At 38.8% G+C, this 13,546-nt stretch overlaps 1 protein-coding gene across 1 annotated transcript in view; it reads right to left on the bottom strand.

Annotated features, from left to right (window-relative positions):
* LOC123680742 overlaps positions 1–13,546 on the bottom strand; it is a 257,482-nt gene that overhangs the window by 12,874 nt on the left and 231,062 nt on the right. Inside the window, exons 17-20 of the mRNA XM_045618792.1 lie at positions 13,069–13,375; positions 11,824–12,039; positions 1,974–2,124; positions 330–552 (exon numbers count right to left, since the gene is read on the bottom strand). Coding sequence (XP_045474748.1) covers positions 330–552; positions 1,974–2,124; positions 11,824–12,039; positions 13,069–13,375 — 897 coding nt within the window. The remainder of the gene's footprint in view (positions 1–329; positions 553–1,973; positions 2,125–11,823; positions 12,040–13,068; positions 13,376–13,546) is intronic.

Below are 13,546 nucleotides of genomic sequence, written 5' to 3'. Positions count from 1 at the left end.
TTCAGACGTTGCTCCGTCGGACTATCACTTGTTTCGATCACTGACATATGGCCTGGCTGACCAGCACTACTGGTCTTATGAAGAAGTAAACATTGAATCGATTCGTGGATCGCTTCAGAAGATGACCAGTTTTTTCAACGCGGGATTCGTACGTTGCTCGAAAGATGGGAGAAAGTAGAGGCTAGCAAAGGACAATACTTTGAATCATAAATGTATAACCAGTTTTTTACAAAAGAGCCTCGAATTTCGGAAAAAACGGCAGAAGCAGAGTTGTACGCCTATGAATATTTGTTTCAATCCTGTTGTTATTGAATTATTAAAAATCTTACCGTTGCTGAAGACATCCGAGGTTCTTCTGATGGAACTTGGAGAACTGATGCAACTTGCTTTCAACCACCACGTAAACGAAGATATAGAGTAGGATTATGATGACGAAACACGTCATGAACACGTAGAAGCTCAAGCTGTTTGTGACTATCCACCAGGTCTTCAACTTTATGTTCATTGTTCTGTGGGCCGTGTGGTTACCAAAGACCGTGATCAGTGGAACACCTGAATATAGAGATTGTTATTTTTCATTATGAATTATCATGTTAGTCGTTACAGAGTGATTGCAACCACCTTCGCCAATGTAACTTTGAGACACCATGAAGTAGACGTATAAAAGCTAGCTCGAAGGCATGAAACTATGCTGGATGTATGCTCTATGGAGTGTGTAAATATATCATGCATAATATGGCCTTGTTCCTCTGGTCAACAGACTTGAATCATGAAAAGAAAAATAAGTAAAATTTCCAATAGTGTAATAATATCATACGATATTAATTATATATCTGGTTAATGTATCAGCAAAATGCCATCAACATAACCATTGTCAGACAGAAGGTCTCCACGCTATTACGTAGGAATCATAATCGAAATTAACCCAAGGAGAATGCATGTCATCGAGGGAGAATAGCTTTATTTATTATATTTCACGATGAATGTCGCTTAGGCTGAAAAACGGAAGATTTTCCTTGTTGACGTGGGAATCTACTTTTTTGAGGTACCCGTGAAGGAAGTAGTTAGGTTTTTTGTCCGCTGGTTGGCGCTCCGCAGTACTTCATACTGACTAGCGTCTGCCAGCGTTCAATAAGGTGCCTGCTATTTCGTTTGTTTGTCATCTTGGGTAGAGTTATGCGGTACTGATGATCCTAATAAGGGTGAAACCGGTATATCGTTATTCTCCCTCGATGACATGCATTCTCCTTGGGTTAATTTCGATTATGATTCCTACGTAATAGCGTGGAGATCTTCTGTCTGACAATGGTTACGTTGATGGCATTTTGCTGATACATTAACCAGATAAATAATAAATATCGTATGATATCATTACACTATTGGAAATTGTACTTCTTTTTCTTTTCATAATTTATTCCCAAATATCAGCCGTTTTATTTATTAGACTTGAATCATATTGAACACGTTTTGGATCAGCTACAGAGAGCTTCAGACTCTCACCAACCACCTCCTCATATGCTTCAAGAACTCAGAAGGCTTCTACCGCAACACTGGAGAGTGATTGATCAAGGCAACTTCAACAATCTGATCGAAGGTATGCAAAGGCGTTCTCAAGTTGTGGTTGATGTTCGAGGAGCCAGGAAGCCATACTCTTTACTGAACTTCATTGTTTCAATTTTTTGAGTGAACTGATTTTGCACCACAACAATTACAAATAAATTCTTAACTGAAACTATGAAATTCATGAAGGAATAGGCAAAACATTATTTAGATAAGTGAGTAAACATCTAGATTTCTCATATTCAAAAAAATTAAACACTCCCAAAATGTCTGAACTACCTTAACTTTCGTGGAGCAGTATATTTCAATTATCGAATATCATGGAAGAAAAACCTCGAAATTCGTTCGAAGACGCAAAAGAAAACTTTGATCAGCAGGGAGCAAAGTTCTCGAATTTTTCCTCAAACTTTTACCTGTGACGATCCCAACGACGGTCATCTTGGCCCTGCCCGATCTGGGCAACTGCACGAACTCGGCGTAAACAACTAGCAGTTTGCTCAGCTGCGTGGACGCCGCGATAAGCAGGAAAGTTTCCAGCAGGACCATCAAGCACATCGCGAAACTCTGAAACAGAAATCTATTTTAGTCGGTACGAGCTGAGGCTTGGAGGCTCGGGGGATACAGATGACGGCTGCAGTGGCGGCTCGTGAATGGCGCAACCCGAAATGTTTCCTAGTAGAAAAAAGTCGAAAGTTTGTAGGGGAAGGACCAAAAAGATTTAGGAAAGACAACCTTCAGAGGGAACACCACCATGTGGTTGCTCAGTTCGAAATCAAATTAGAGATATTTCTTCTTACAAACCACCGATTTTTAATGGGTTTGCACATACTTTCCTTAAACAGTAATCTACAAAGAAGAAAGTGAATATTTTTTATTTGCGAATGAAAAATAAAAAAAAAATTTGGTAATTTTTCTTTTTTCGCGAAAAAAAACTGATGATATGTACTTTGTATAAAGCAATGAAATATTTTTGAAATATTCCTGTAGAAAAAACTACCAAAAATCCTTACAAAAGAGGTGAAGTTATTATTTCGTGAAACTCGTGTGCTGTCCTCTACTTATTTGCTGCGATAAAAGAAAGAAGATGAAGTGAATGTACAACTTCGAACACCGTACAAAGTTTGGTCATCTTAATCCCCCTTAATTTTTGTCATAATAGCACTTCCAAAAAGCTTTACCATCCTCTTAGGAACACCCTGTCTTGATGGTGAGTTCATCATATACAGGATGTTGCTTTGAGAACGCCAAAATAAGCAATCAGTCAGTTCTGATCTGATTTGACAAATATTGAAACTTTTTTTGGATACACTCTGTATTTTCGAATTTTCACAATCCGCTTATATATTTGAATAGAGTATAAAAAGCCGAATCGAACTGTGTACTTTCAATTATCCCGAATGCTATTTCTCTAGTGAATTTCTGAATTTGCATTGAAAGTTTGGGGAATTAATTTGGCTAAAACCGATTTATTCGTTTTTTTTTAATGAATTATTGAAATTTTCCTATGTTCAAACTAATTGAAATTCCGTTTGATATTTGTTATATTTCTATGGCTGTAGAACACGCTAATATGTATTTGCAGGTCCTTTCTTTGTTTATTTATTCAGCCAATTATGTGAAACAAATTTTCAAACGCTGTGTATTTTTATTTATATATGGTTTTTCGTTGATGACTTGGGGATTGTCTTTGCCCCATACGGCGATGAGCTTCATTACTAAACACAATTCAAGTTTCAAATTAGCCTAATCAGCAAAAATGCGACTTAAATGATGATCATTTGGTTTTAATTTTGCAAGAATTTGATAGGAACGTTAGCTGACATCCTTAAATGAAATTTTTCATGTAGTCGGAGGACAAAGGTCAACAAGTTGAAAACGGCGACGTATCGAAATTTCGGCGTCATCTTCAACACTTCGCGTTACAGCAGCAATATTATCTTTGAAACACATATTTCTCAGTCTTTTTGATGAGATTGACAACCTCAACTGTCAAACAATATACAATAACTATCGAAACATCTCATGTAGCTAACAAAATAACCGTTATTATTGTGTCAGTAGGTAATTTTGGCCTTGGCAGTTACTCCTACCGACGTCTTTGATCCAGCAAATGTTTAACAAGACCTACCGTCCTGGCAACAAATGCAGAAAGTGAACTAGAAAACTGGATCGTGCATAAATTTATTCAATCATTCGATTTCAATTTCTAAGGTTGGCGGAACCGACCCCGCCATCCCCAAAGAGTAGGGATTTACGGCTTGGCTTGATTTTCAAGCTACTTGGCTTGAGCTTGACTTAATTTCAAGTCAAGTAGTAGTTTTTCAATCTCAAATCAAGTACTTGAATTATATCAAGATACTTGATTTTTAGCAGTTTTATTGTGTAGAGTCACATCAATAAGAAAAATTATGAAATGAGAAAAAAACCTTGCAAAAAACACTTTTATTTATTAAACTTATTGCATAAAAGAATCGAAAAAATCAACTTTTTTGAAATAGAAACATAAACTTAATCACTTCAAATCATACCAAAATAAAAAATAATAAAAAAATTAAGTTTCTGAATATTGGGAAACCTCCAGGCTTTGTTTGATTTCATAATTTTCCATCCAGGATCTAAGACACATAAGGCATCTCATAGATTAGTCTTATCTATTGCGGGTTTTTGTAACTGTAAGAGCAGCTCTGGAAAATTGTCTTTCAACAGGAGCTGAGCATGCTGGCGTTGATAAAAAATCCTTGGGCTTTTTGCCACGTTTGGAAAGATATTTCTGAAACTACCAAAATCTACCAATATATTTCATAGAAATGTGAGGAAACTACTAATAAAGTCACACTGGCTAATAATAATAATAATAATAATAATAATGCTTCAGTCTCTCGGCTCTCGAGGAATCCCCTTATTTAGTCTAAGCGCTCACGAGATTGCAGAAATATATGCCGTGCGAGGCGTGCATATCAAGCTCAAGTAATATCAAGTAGCTTGATATCAAGTCAAGCAATTAATATCTAAAATCCAGACAAGTCAAGCTCAAGTATGTAATTTTACACGAGCTTGATTTTCAAGTCAAGTAGTTGGTTGAAATGTCAAGCTACTTGGCTTGATGAATCCGTCCCCAATGAGCCGCCACTGTCCTAGGGGGGGGACAGATGACGAGGGCAAGATGGGATCTGGAGATGGATGATCGAACCGATCGTGTGACGTCCCCCTAACGAGTTTTTGCGCCCGTCGTCTCGGCGCTGATTCCGATGGAAGGGGTAAGGAGGGGACAAGGGGGGTAGCAGCCGTTTATGAGCGAATTACAAGTTCGACGCTTTATCTAATGGGCGCGCATCTGTCCTCGACGTAAATGCCCCTTTCGGAGATGAAAAGATGGTCGTATGAATGTTATCGCGTGCGATGCTGATGCGAGTCGGTTCGACTAACGCGAAAAATTGGAAATGGGGTTTCGTTCTGACGAACCATCGGATGGAATGATGCTCATCACTCAGCCACTGTTTGTTTTTTTTTAATATTGAAGTTTTCCTCTCAGTCCACGATTGACGTTTTGGTAACAGAATGATTATACAAATTGTGTAAGTTTTTCGATCCTTTGGGCTACTATGAAAAGAAGACTAAGATGCAGGGTTCAAAGGAAATCTACCCACACAGGCAGCATAAGGACACTGATCTACATCCACAACAAAAATAGGATGCCACTAAGACCATTTAAAAAGAGATCATTGTTTAAGTGCCAAAATACCTTCAGGGAGAGTTGAATTACTTGAGACGAACGTTCTTAGTATATCTAGAAAGGAATCGAGTGCCATAAGACCAAAAACGAGAGAAAATGACTCCAGAAATGATTTCCGAGAAGCAAGCAAACTTACCTTTTATGACTTTGGCGACTAACCAAATCTGGAAACTTCTTAAAAGAAGTAACTACCAGTATTATTATTATTATTACATATAAATGAAGGCTGAGGTCTAAGTCCTATGTAAGCCTAAAAACCAAAGAAATCAATAAGCTGACTGAATGCATGCAGAGAAAAAAAAAAAAAAAACAATTATTATATGCATAGAAACAAATTAACCAAATAAGCAACTGTCTATTTTGTTTTCAAAACTATTCACTGAGTCAGAATTCACTACATCACCAGGTAAGCCATTCCATGTCTCGAATATACGGTTGAACAAAAAATATTGTCTCTGTCTTGTGGCAAATTTCTCCTTTTTCAATTTGAAAGTGTGACCTCTCAACCGCGGATCATTGTTGAAGATGAGAAGTTCTCTAAGGTTAGCATAATTGCTTCATTCATTCATTCATTGCTTTTCATAGTTTTTGGAATATCTGGTGACAGTGGAAGAAAAATATTCGAATCCTGTTACACGAATAATTCCCTGAAGATACTTTTACCGACGAAATTCTCTTAAACATGAAAGCTATCACCCGAGAACAAACTTGGAACTTATGGAAGCTTTCCAATAATATCCAGCAATGGGAGTTGAATAACAGGATATCCCACCTGAACAAACACCCCTGGACTTACTCAAGCCACGAAATTCATGATGATTTCACCTACCTATGCGAGAAGGCTCTTGAAGTAGTCACGAGCTGAGCTTCAGATGATAGTGGGACTGCTGACGGGACACTGTCGGTACAAACATGATTTGTACTATATGGTGAAGTCGGCAGATGATATTTGCAGGCTCTGTGGATCAGAAGCAGAAACAGCTGGATATATGGTATGCGAGTGTCCAGAGCTGACTGGCCTAAGAACCATTCATATGGGGAAGTCAGGAGGTTGTCAGTTTTATCAACGTCATTAACAATATCTTTGGGTTTCCATGAATGAGTAGGGTAGAGAACAAAAGATCTACATGGTCGCAGTTCCCGGAAGGCGTACCGAGCCACAACAATCCCAGTTCAAATAATAATAATAATAGGGCACCGGAGATCATTACAGATCTCACACCTCTTCATCTTGTGATGGCCAAATGTTACAAATGTACCTACAACTTACAAATAAAGTTTCAGGAGAAGGAAAAAACTGAAGAGAAACACTCTGGCGGAATCTTCCTGAGTTGGATCATTCCAAATAGTTTCTTGGAATCTTGACAATTCCAGATCAAAGAAGTAACTGTATCTTAGCAACAAACTCCTCACTGGATTCCTCAAAGGGCTTTGACGCCTCAGGAAGCACCTCATGAGAAAGGGTTTAGAAGAAGAGATTCTGTGGGGAGGAGGAAGAAACTCCGGATCACCTGGTGTGGAAATGCCTCACCATCACTACCCAACGCAACATATTCGTTGAATATGAAACTTGTAGAAGTGAGGAAGTATCCTCCTAGAAACCGAGCCAGATACTGGAGTTCATTAGAACTCTGACACTGGAAGGCTAGGTGTGGATCATGGAATGGCACGAATAGCTCTGATGGGAGGAAAACTAGACCATTAGGCCACAGTGTAATTGAACCACCTTAAATCTAATCTGAATCTACTGACTGGAATGAAGAAATCTTTGTAGATATCTACTACAGTTTTTGACTAAACATCTTAACTCGGAAATCTGTCGATCAATCAAGCCATGAAAACCTACAGCATAACACCAATCACAACTGTAGGAAAAGTTCCAAATTCTTCCGACTGAGCGGACGCACCAAAACGATCAACCAGGAACAAAAACCGATAAAATATTCCAGTCCAGACAACAGATTCTCATCGGACATTCATTCAGTCTTCTGCACGAGTCCATTTACACCGGAATCCATTAAAGTTTTTCCGTACCCGAACTTTTCAATAATGAAGAACGGGGAAAAAAACAGCGAAAGAAACGCGAAAAGAACTACATAATTTCCATAATGAAACTTCGGGGCTTCCCCCGTCTTGCAATCGGAGAGCGGGCCCAGCACTTTATTATGCAGAACTTTAATTACATTCTTTCCGAGTTCCGCGAGCTTCAGAACAATGGTTTTTGCCGGCACCGCGAAATGAGTTATGTATCGAGTGGGCTATTACTTCGGTCGGGAAACGATGTACGTGCTCTATTAGGCCAGTTGAAGTCCCCGGTTTGACGCACAGATGGCGGTGCTAGTATTAAATACATATGATTTTTGGTTAGTACCAATCTTCAAACGATATGTGTCAAAATTTGGCAGCAGTCAGACCATTAGTTTGTGAGATATTGCGTTGTGAGTGCAGCTACTTTTGTTATTTGGAAAAAGATGGAAAAAAAATTCGTGTGCTGATAAAATATCGCTTTTGGAGGGAGAATACAGTTGAAGCAAAATCTTGGCTTGATGAAGAGTTTCCGAGGTCTGCACCAGGAAAATCTAGCATCATTGATTGGAATGCTAAAACGTAGTGCATTGAGCACCGACGACGGGGAACGCAGTGGACGCCCAATGTGGCTGTCACAGACGAAAAAAATCAAAAAAGTTCACAAAATAATTTTGAATGACCGTAAAGTGAAGTTGATCGAGATAGCAGACATTGTGAAAATAACATCTGAAGGTGTACATCATATCATTCACGAAAATTTGTACATGAGAAAGCTGTGTGCGAAATGGGAACCGCGCGAGCTTACAATTGATCCAAACCAACAACGTGTTAATGATTCTGAGCAGTGTTTGAAGCTGTTTAAGTGCAATAAACCTGAATGTTTGCATCGATATGTGACAATGGATGAAACATGGCTCCATGATTTCACTCCGGAGTCCAATCGGCGGTCAGCTGAGTGAACTGCACACGATGAACCGAATTCAAAGCGGGGAAAAATACAACAGTCAGCTGGCAAGGTTATGGCATCAGTATTTTGGGGTGCGAAAGGAATAATATTCATTGATTACCTCCAAAAGGGCCAGACCATCAAGAGCCATTATTTTTTAGCGTTATTGGATCGTTTAAAGGATTAAATCGTTGAAAAACAGCCACAATTGAAGAAAAAAAGGTGCTGTTTCATCAAGACAATGCGCCGTGTCACAAATCAATAAAAACAATGGTAAAATTGCATGAATTTGACTTCGAATTAATTCTGCATCCACCGTATTCGCCAGATCTGGCTCCCAGCGACTTTTTCCCGATCTCAGATTTCAAAAGAATGCTCGCTGAAAAGAAATTTAGTGCCAATGAAGAAGTAATCGCCAAAACTGAGGCCTACTTTGAAGCGAAAGACAAATCTTACTACAAAAATGGTATCGGAAAGTTGGAAGATCGCTATAATCGCTGTATCGCCTTCGAAGGCAACTATGTTGAACAATTAAATCAAATTTTGTCAAAAAAAATGTGTTTTACCATGGTAGACCGGGGACTTTCAATTGGCCTGTTATTATGCAGAACTTTAATTACATTCTTTCCGAGTTCCGCGAGCTCCAGAACAATGGTTTTCGCCGGCACCGCGAAATGAGTTATGTATCGAGTAGGCCATTACTTCGGTCGGGAAACGATGTACGTGCTCTCCACGAACGGACCTAAAATGCCCTGGCGCGGAAATTCTATTTCATAGAGATATTATAACTAGCAGGAGGAGGTTGTTTGGGAAAGAAACGGATGTACCAAATGTTGCCCCATAATTCTGTTGTGAATTACTCTAGAACCTCGCATCGTCATCTCTAGGCAACTAGAACACTGTGTGCGCCGTTTATTTTTGTATTACGTAGATTTATTCGAGGAGCTCGAACTGGGTCATGCGTTATATCGGGTGGAGAACACTAAATTTCAGAGGGAGCTTCGTTATTTCTACCACTACTCTCATTATTCCTTCGAGTATACTCTTATTGAACACCATATAACCTCTAAATCGGTAGGTCTAGCGGAATGAAAGAGGAACTGGGTTTTCTATGCAACCAAAAATATTTCAATTGCTCACGAACTAGAAATTGCTGGCAATGGAACCTGCGAGATTCTAGAAGTATCTGGATCTAAGCAAGAATATACTACATCTCCTCACTGAATTCCTCACAGGGCATTGTCGCCTTAGGAAACACCTCATGAGAATGGGTCTAACAGAAAATGACGAGTGCAGATTCTGTGTGAAGGAGGAGGAAAAAACTCCATATCACCTGGTGACGGAATGCCTCGCCATCATTACCCAACGCAAAACCTGCTTTGGACACGAAACTTGTAGAAGTGAGTTAGCCTCCTTGAATCCATCCTAGATACTGGAGTTCATTAGAACTCTGGAACTGGAAGGCGAGCTGTAGATCACGTTATGGAGATAATAGTTCTGATGGGGAGCACAATAGATCATTTGGTCGCAGTGAAACGGAACCTCTTCAATCAAAAATCTTATCTAAATGTGCACTAAAAATAGCTTAATCTCTCTCTATCCAAGGGCGGCCCTAGCCTTAAATTTTGGGGGGGGTCACCGCTATGGGGTTCAATTTTTTTGATGAGACCATTTCGTAACTTTGTCTGCTTGAAATGCATATTGAATGTCAGGTGATTAGAGATTAGAGTTTTCGACACCTATAGGTATACTCCTAAGAGTATATCCAAGAGTAGGTATACTCTTGGGAGTATACCTACAGGTGTCGAAAACTCTTCGTTTGAGGTTTATGAATGGGTATGCTGTTATTTCTGAATATATTCTTTATTTTCTCGAAATCTGCCCAGTCTTATCCTTCTTTCAATCTCTGCTGTTTTGTTTTCCTTACCTATTTTTTTGTCCCAAGTACACATATTCTTTAACTCTTTCTAGTTGAGCATTATGGTCAAGGTGAAATTGAGTTGAATACATTTTTGTCAGTGTTATGAGTATTGAAAGGCCATAATGAATATTTCTTTTTGGAACAATAACCCAAACTATTTGAAGGATTCTAAAGTATTGTTCTTCCCCATAGAAACGATCAGATTCAACTGGTGTTATTTTTGATACCTTTTTTGAGAGTTTATCAGCTTGTTCATTGTGCTCAGTTACATTATTTACTCTACTACCCATTGCAGATACTCTGTTCATACTAATTTTCGCTGCTGGACACCAAACGGACTCTTGGTAAATATCGGGAAGACTAAAGGGGTCATTTCAACTTCTAAGAGGGCTGAGGCTAGAAATCTGGAATTATATTTCAATACTCAACTATCTTGGGCTACGAATGCTTATTTTTCGTGCTCAAAGCTTTCGAAATAGAGATTTGTGCTTCGTAGTTTGTACTTTTCGATATTGTGAACTGCATATTTTGCCTATGAGAATTGTATCTGAGCTATGGTATACTATACTATGGGGAAATTATAGTGGTTTTGGAAGGTTCATCATATTACAAAGAAAAACTACAGTAGAGACTGTTGTGAAAATTCAGATCTCTAAGGTTACTATACTTCCATCCTTCTTCTTTTATGAATTACTGATGCCCATAAAAGATCTAATTTATGGTATAGGAAGGGTGATATGGATGCCTATGGGCCAGAATCGGGAAATCCTATTCCTTCCCATGTTGAAGGTTAAAAAAGTCACAGGGTGCACCAAACATTCATAACATGTTGCAGCTGTATTTTAGAAAACTGTCATTAACAGTTGAGGTAAAGTATAACAGATTATATGTTGCCTATTTGTTTAGAATATAGAAGAATTTCGTAAATATGATATTTCTACCTTTACATCAAACTGAACTTTAGATCAAACTGAACACAGTTCTGGAAGGCTACTTTGTAACAGATGTTTCTAAATATACTTCAAACTTCGAACCCCTTCAATAATGCACCGTGTATTTTTGTCGATTTTTCTTTTTATATTCTTTTAATTTTACAATCATTGTTCATCTGGTGACTGAGACAGAACATTACTGTGGCATTGTTGCTAACCTTAGGGGATTAACGTTCTTGATTTCGAAATATTCAAGTGTTCGTAGTCTGGATTTTTGGAGAACTTGATTAGCTTTTTGTAAGAAGATTTTTTGTCACCTAATATCAAGGGTAAGTTGAAGTTTTTAGAAAAGGAGGCTTAGCAAGGATTTCTTGTTGACTTAGAGTAAAGCAGCGTAATTTCTGAGTTGCAGTCGTCAGATTCATCTCAAACCAAATCCAATCAGTATTTTTAAAATTTTCAAACCCTAGCTAATATTTATAGAGTTCACATTCCATACTGGACCCATATTCGATCAAATCCAATCATTACTTATCCGCCTACCAACGTTTTCCGGAAAAATAAACACACCGTCCTCCATGTCCCCAGTTCCTGGTTAACTAATCTCACCCCGCACGCCCTCGAGGGACCCCGTGACCCAAAATCAACACGACCCCACCGAGCGCGACAACAATTAAGGGCTGCCAACACAAGCAATACTCACGGCACTGTGATTGTTCTCTGTTGCAAGGGCTACGATGAACACGATCATCGCACCTGATATCGAGAAACAACATTGTAGTTTGACGAACAGCAGGCAAGTCCTGTTCTGCGTCCAGTGGGCCAATAACACGATGCCGCTGGCTGTGGATAGCACGAAACATATGGTGCATCCCAGGGTGACGATGAACCTGTGGATCTCCAGCTTCTCGCCGAAGGTCTGGAAGGGAAATCGACATGGGATTAAGTTTCAGTTGAGAAAAATAATTTAATAAAAAAACTCATGATATTGTCGTATTCTTTTATACAAATGTTCATTTCTCTATTTTTTTCAGGGTGCTCTATGACAAACTTTGACAGATGATAGTTGCATTTATTAGGAAGACATCAATTTAAAACCGAAATATGTCGTTTAAGTAAAACTGGAAGTGGTGAAAAGGTTTTTGATAGGATCCTTTCGGCTATTCAGGACTTGCTCTTAGATAAGTTCAAGCAAAGAATTAAGATTCTGCTGCTTCAATGTGCTTTTTATAGTATTACTGAGTTTTTGACTTGTGATGTAAGAGCAGTTTGGTCCCGCTGATAGCTGGTTTTTACCTTATGCTGTTTTTCGATTTTTAACAAATATTTTGTTTTCCTTGAGTGGAATTCCTGATAAATCATAATGAATATATGTATATGGGCACTGCAAAATTCCTAGGCCATTAGACCAATATGACTTAGTTTAAGTGTCAACTTTTGGAATGGGATTTCCAAAAATGATTTGATGTCGGTAGATGTTATAAATGATCGTTCAAATGTAGATTGGTGAGAACATTTTTTGTGTTGGGAAACAACAAACAAACGGAGACAACACCAGAAGTCAGCCACTCATTCGTGGTTTATTGTTCTGGACTCGGATGTCACGCAAGTAGCTATAGCTGCCTATGTGGTGAAGTTGGTTGTTGCCTTGTAGCTTATAGAGTCTGCCTACCGAAATCACAAATGAGCGGCTGGCTTCTTTTATTGACTCCGTGTGTTTAAAGTTTTTCTCCAAATGTTGCTCATGCCAACAGTTTTTTCACCATATAGATGAGGGTCGAAAATCCGAAAAACGTGTCTACAGTTAGCGCTTCTCCTTGGGAGATGTGTCATTATACTTTTTCTTTGTCAATGTCAATATCCAAATAAATCAAAGTCATAGTGATTGTCAATGTCAAAGTTAACGTCAACGTCAATACGCTCTTGAAATTTTTGAATTCCAACATACCTTATGAGGCTTATTAGCCAAGATGACTGCGTAGGTACCAGGTTTCGTGCAAAAACACCTGGTGTAGGTTTCGTTCAGCTCCTCGGTGCTGCAAGACGATATATCCCAGGAGTTCTCGAACATGGCGAAGTCTGCTACTGCGCATCTGATCTCCCAGTTGACGGACGAAGAGTTTCGGGGACGGTTTTGAAATTCCAAAGACATGGTGACTCCTCCCAAAGGTCTGAGTTCCACGTTCTTGACTGGATCGAAGAGCCACACTCCGAGCAGTTCAGATGAGAGGATGTATTCGATTTCGCTGCCATCTCTAATGTAAATAATCAAGAGGTTAATTGATTTATCACTATTTTGAGAATATATTTTTTGAGAATTTGGTCAGAGTTTTAACGAGTAGGGATTACTCAAACAGAAATATTAAGAAAATCCTCTGTGAATCTCTAGCTTTTTCTCATCTAAACTTTTGTGGTGTAGTCTATAG

Source organism: Harmonia axyridis, chromosome 5 (genome assembly GCF_914767665.1).
Source record: "Harmonia axyridis chromosome 5, icHarAxyr1.1, whole genome shotgun sequence".
NCBI classification, from domain to species: Eukaryota; Metazoa; Arthropoda; class Insecta; order Coleoptera; family Coccinellidae; genus Harmonia; species Harmonia axyridis.
Note: the sequence above shows the minus strand (reverse complement) of the source record. Positions and strands in the feature narration are given on the sequence as shown.